At 37.0% G+C, this 5703-nt stretch overlaps 2 protein-coding genes across 5 annotated transcripts in view; one reads left to right on the top strand and one right to left on the bottom strand.

Annotated features, from left to right (window-relative positions):
* Positions 1–1826, bottom strand: part of LOC107599066 (frizzled-3-like) — a 15148-nt gene extending 13322 nt beyond the window's left edge. For 2 of the 4 annotated variants that reach the window (XM_016290546.1, XM_016290550.1), the window contains exons 1-2: positions 1538–1826; positions 164–559 (exon numbers count right to left, since the gene is read on the bottom strand). In XM_016290546.1, the coding sequence (XP_016146032.1) occupies positions 164–358 (195 nt within the window). In that variant the 5' untranslated portion in view covers positions 359–559; positions 1538–1826. The remainder of the gene's footprint in view (positions 1–163; positions 560–1537) is intronic. The other 2 variants (XM_016290547.1, XM_016290548.1) reach the window with 2 other exon arrangements.
* Positions 1827–3774: 1948 nt separating this feature from the next.
* Positions 3775–5703, top strand: part of LOC107599067 (F-box only protein 16-like) — a 4373-nt gene continuing 2444 nt past the window's right edge. The window contains exons 1-4 of the mRNA XM_016290551.1: positions 3775–3898; positions 4064–4179; positions 4343–4378; positions 4482–4688. Of these exons, the coding sequence (XP_016146037.1) occupies positions 4099–4179; positions 4343–4378; positions 4482–4688 (324 nt within the window). The 5' untranslated portion in view covers positions 3775–3898; positions 4064–4098. The remainder of the gene's footprint in view (positions 3899–4063; positions 4180–4342; positions 4379–4481; positions 4689–5703) is intronic.

Genomic DNA, 5703 nt, shown 5'->3' with positions numbered 1-5703 from the left:
ACACACACACACATATACATATATATATATATATATATATTTATATTTGACTGCTGTTGAGGTCACACAGTTATTAGAGCATGATGATAAGAACTAGTCCTAGGTTAATGTAATGCAATTTGATCACATCTTTTGAGCAGTCAGCCTGTGTAATGTGGTTTACCTCCATGGCGAGAGCAGCGGTCTGCTGATCATAGTGATTTAGAAGGTTGGGCATGAAGGTGGTATTGTAGGCGAGGCCCTGGCACATCCTTAATGTGATAGGCTCACAGGTAAACATGCTATGGCTTCCGGTAGCTTCCATATTGATGGCCATACATACAGTCAGCATGGAGTACAGAACCCAAAGGAGATCCATGGTGTGTCCGTCTGTGCTGTGACCTGCAAAGGATGGGTTGTATCAAGAAAATCGGAGCTCCGCCATTCCCTCATTAATTAGCTGTTGCTTGACACCAGACTTAAATTACAGATAGGGTGTGCTTCTCCATTTTTGTTGTGCCAGATCCAGGTCTTTTCAATGCATTTCCACTATTCAGTGTAGGAATGACTGTGGTTACATCTGTGGGAGAAAGAGCATCATATGTCACATTTGAAATGAACCGACTAACATGAATTATTCATGAATGGGGTGACAGTTTATTCAAACACGAAAAATCTGGCTGGAGATCACTCAAGGCGTGGGAAATGTTTTCAAAGTGAACAATGCATGATCAAAAGCACTGCCATATATTATACTGCAGTAAATAAAAGATGCTTTATAAGTGTATTACCTAGGGGGAACTTCAATGTAACTATGTATTCAATGCAAAGAAAACTGAACAATCTCAGGAACACAATATTAACCTATTCAGAACCGAATTATGTTCCATGCTTTCAGTCAAAATGGAACCATAAATGATCATTAAAAAAAATGTAATTCATGAAAAAATGAAATATTGATAGTTTAATAACTGGAATTCGATGACTTTAAAACAGTCAACCACTATTGATGTAGTTTTAGTTTTAATATATATTTTGTAGTCCGTGTGCCCAGTCACAGGCTGCGATTATTTCAAGATTGTCAACACAGAACATAAAAAGTGATGTTCACAGCAAGAGACGGTTTACACAAAAAACACAACATTATTTTAATTATGTTCTTGGTCCGATTTATAAGACTGACACCTCAGTTTTTCACCTATTTTTAAATGTAACTTGCAAAAACATTGCAAAAAACACCTACCTAAAAAACGGCATCATGCAGAACGAGGATTTTGCAATCACAAACGCCCTGGCGTTAAAATCACTATGATTTTTATTTTATCCTTTTTTATTGATTTTAACATAAATTCGGTAACATTTAAAAACTGTCGCGTTTTTATCAAAATAAAGGCGAACAACAGATAACCCTTTCCTTTATTAACACATGAGACCCTGTCTATCGGAAGGCGTGTAGCAGCTTCGCTGTAATGAAACTTCCTTTAAAATAGGTGTCTGCTGTATTTTGAGGTGTATTGTTAAAAAATTAATTTTGATAATGATAAAAAGCCCTTCTTACCTCTCCAGTGGAGATCATTCACGCGTGGCACTCCACTCTGCTTCTCTAACAATACGAGCCCTGTGTGTCTTTCTCATAGCTCTTTCTGATGCGCCGACGAATATTGCTCTCACTTAATATTAAAGCATACTAGAACTTACGTCACTGGATTGAGTATGCAAACATATAGAATGGCTTGGGTTTATCCGCGGATATCATCGCTGCAATGACCAGGGGGCCTTTGGGAGCGAGGAGCGTCTCCGCACTATAATGAAATGAAGTCGGCGCTGTTGATTTGTGGTGTGTTTAGTGGTGGGAAGTCCAACTGATTCTTGCGATTCGGTTCTTTTGGGCATTTTATTTCGAAGAATCGGTTCGAAACGAGTCATTCATTCTTTTACGTCACGACATTATTACGTCATATAGTGGTCGCTTCTGGAGGCGTGGTATATTTACAACATGTTCTAAAAGTTAATAAAAAATGTTTTTCAAATAATAATAATAATAAAAGTACGTTCACGTGTCCCAAACCAGTTTGTTTCCGCCACAATGCTGCTAATAAAAACATGAATTCATTTAGAACCTACATATTATTAGCATTTACATTAAACAATGCTAAAATTAATGTACAGCTCTCAAGTGTTTGCACATATTAATAAAATTCTATTTAATAAAGTCAACTCGTAAACACATATCATGTTGATAAAACTTTCAAATTAAAGTAAAACTGTATACTACAAAATAATATATATTTTTTTCATTTATAACATTTCTGCTATTCGGTTAAATTAATTTACTTTCGTCCCATTAGTCAAATCCTCTGTCCAATTAGACGAGCATCAACCGATTCGTTTAAAAGATCTGATTTAAAAAAACGAACCGTTTGCGAATCAAATACTTTTTTTTATTTATAACATTTCTGCTATTCGGTTAAATTAATTTACTTTCGTCCCATTAGTCAAATCCTCTGTCCAATTAGACGAGCATCAACCGATTCGTTTAAAAGATCTGATTAAAAAAAACGAACCGTTTGCGAATCAAATACTTTTTTTTATTTATAACATTTCTGCTATTCGGTTAATATATTAAAGGCACAATATGTAATTTTCGCTGCTGGAGGGCACGTATTCAAAATAAACAAAGAGACAAAGGGTAGTTTGATGACACTGTGACTGAGTGTGGAATCATGGGAGTTGTGGTTTTCATCCCCACAGCCGATGCAATCCGATGGGACTCGGGCAGAAATCATGTTCATGGATGAGCTAATGATTTATTAACGTAGTAGAATGAAGCAGGGTGAGGCTGAAAGCTGTCGAAGTGAAAGAGGCCGCTGAACGAGCGTGACACACGGCTCGAAAGCAGCGGAGCTTTTATTATGCCACAGTCGACCGCTTCCGCTGCTTCTGGTCGTGCGTATGTGGGTAAAGCAGTGCTGTTTTATCATACTAGATACATTTGAAAGTTCTGTTAGTATGCTACTCTGTGCGGTCATCACCGCTCTGTTAAAACGCACAACATATTAAGGCGTCTTTGGTGTTTCCATATTTTCTACAAAACAAAACCGGAAATCGAGTGGTTTTGACAACATTGGCAGGCGACACAATGACACAATGGAAACAGTCAGTGTCACTAGATAAAGGGGTCATATGATGCTGCTAAAAAGAACATTATTTTGTGTATTTGGTGTAATGAAATGTGTTTATGCGGTTTTAAGTTAATAAAACAAATTATTTTCCACATACTGTACATTGTTGTTTCTCCTCTATGCCCCGCCTTTTTGAAACGCGTCGATTTTTACAAAGCTCATCGTTCTGAAAAAGCGAGGTGTGCTCTGATTGGCCAGCTATCCAATGCGTTGATTGGTCGAATACCTCAAGCGCGAGACGGAAATGTTACTCCCCTCACCATACTGTGAAGCCTTGTCCCGGCCGGAGCTACGAGACAAAAACTTTATGACCCCTTTAAAATTGCTTATTTCTCTGGATTTAAACATTCTTCGAAACATTTGGGATAATGTAAGTACACAAGTCAGCAAAATATATAACTCTGTTTTAGTGGGTTTTTTATATTTTAATAAAAAAATCTTACGTATTGTGCCTTTAATTTACTTTCGTCCCATCAGTCAAATACTCTGTTCACTTAAAGCATCGGTTTTGTGAACCGTTTCGTTTTAAACCGATTCGTTTAAAAGATCCGAATCAAAAGAATGAATCGTTTGCGAATCGAACATAGCCAGTGTTTAGAAAGAGGCGGGACAGAGTGTGATTGCTATGGAGACTGGTAAACTGTACTGAGCAGGATGAGCAAAACCATCTATATCGGATCAGTAAACATTTAATGTTTCGTTATGATAGCTAACATGACTGTTTCCGGTTGACATAGGTTTGATTTTTTTCTCTTTTATACTGTATTGTACTGTACGACTAGACCATTGTGTTGCTGCTAGTATGAAAATCACAGCACATTTGTTTGTCTCAACATGGGTATGTAATTTTGATCAAGTGCTCTTAATGTTGTGGTGCCTAATATGATTGAGGTTTTATGCAGGAGCTGAATCTCAAACGTCTGAACTTGACTGAAAGATGCCCCATGCTCCCAGAACAAAAATGCAGACCAAACTGAGTGCCTGGACACCTCTAAATCATCAGCTCTCCAATGCTCATGTACGTGCACCAAAAATATAGTATATGATCTTCTGCTTTGTTTTACATGAGAATTGCAGTTTCAATATGTTGACTTCAGGTGTATTTTTTCAGCTACCAAAACAGTGATATTAGTGATATTATAGCGTAGAATGTTTCATATCAAATGTAAACACTTTTGCAGGTTTTTGAAGAGAGAAGAAATTTGCTTGGAAAGTGGGTAAGAAATCCACTTACTGTAAAAATCGCAATGTTTACTGTTTCTTGGTTTTGTTATTTGCTCTGTTGATTATATGCTCAAACCCTCTTCCTCTTTACCCCAGTTTGAGAAGTGGACAGATAGCCAGCGGAAACAGGTGCTGCAAGATTTTTTCTCCAGATGCTCTGCTAGTCAGCTGAAACATCTCAGACAGACTCTGAGCAGCTGGGTACCAGAGGAAGCCCTCGACTTCACTAGGGTCCTTCCCAGGGTCATATCACTCTATATATTTTCATTCCTTGACCCCCGAAGCCTCTGTAGATGTGCTCAGGTATGTGTCATTGTTAAATTTACCAAATAAATTAATAAACATTATTGGAATTGTCTGAATATTTTGATGGCATGAATAAAACACACTTTTAATATATTCTATACTTACTGTGTGCAAATACACTAACGTTCAGATGCATTTTTTTTCAGAATTCTTTGACTAACAGAAAGCATTTATTTGAAATAGAATGTTTTTGGTAACATTATACATGTTTTTACTGTCACTTTTGATGAGTTTAGTGCATCTGCTGAATAAAAGTATTAATTTAGAACATTAAAGTAAACATCTTACTGATACTGACCCTAAACTTTTGAAAAGGACTATGTGTATATCATTAGTGTATTCTCTAATTACTGTAATACAGTGACGTGAAAAGGTTTTTGCCCCCTTCCTGTTTTTTTTATTTTTTGCATATTTGTCACACTTAAAAGATTCAGATCATCAAACCAATTTTAATATTATGCAAAGATAATGCAAGTAAATACAAAATGCAGTTTTTAAATGATCATTTCATTTATTAAGGGAAAAAAGCTGTCCAAACCTACCTGGCCCTATGTGAAAAATTATTTGCCCCTCCTTTTAAATCATGAAAGAACTGTGATTAACCACATCATTTTAGAATGCTGAGTTAAATTTCACTAGCCACATCCAGGCCTGATTACTGCCAGACCTGTTGAATCAAGAAATCACTTAAATAGAACCTGTCTGACAAAGTGAAGCATGCTTAAATAGCAACACATCATGCCGCGATCTAAAGAAATTCAAGAACAGATGAGAATCAAAACAGTTGACATGTATCAGTCTGGAAAGGGTTATGAAGCCATTTCTAAGGCTTTGGGACTCCAGCAAACCGCGGTTAGAGCCATTATCCACAAATGGAGAAAGCTTGGAACAATGGTGAACCTTCCCAGGAGTTGCCGGCCAACCAAAATTACTCCAAGAGCACAACGACAACTCATCCAGGAGGTCATAAAAGAACCCAGAACAACATCTAAAGAACTGCAGGCCTCACTTG

This window comes from Sinocyclocheilus grahami, unplaced genomic scaffold (assembly GCF_001515645.1).
Source record: "Sinocyclocheilus grahami isolate Dianchi unplaced genomic scaffold, SAMN03320097.WGS_v1.1 scaffold260.1, whole genome shotgun sequence".
Classification (NCBI taxonomy): Eukaryota; Metazoa; Chordata; class Actinopteri; order Cypriniformes; family Cyprinidae; genus Sinocyclocheilus; species Sinocyclocheilus grahami.
This window is presented reverse-complemented; position numbering and strand designations above follow the sequence as displayed.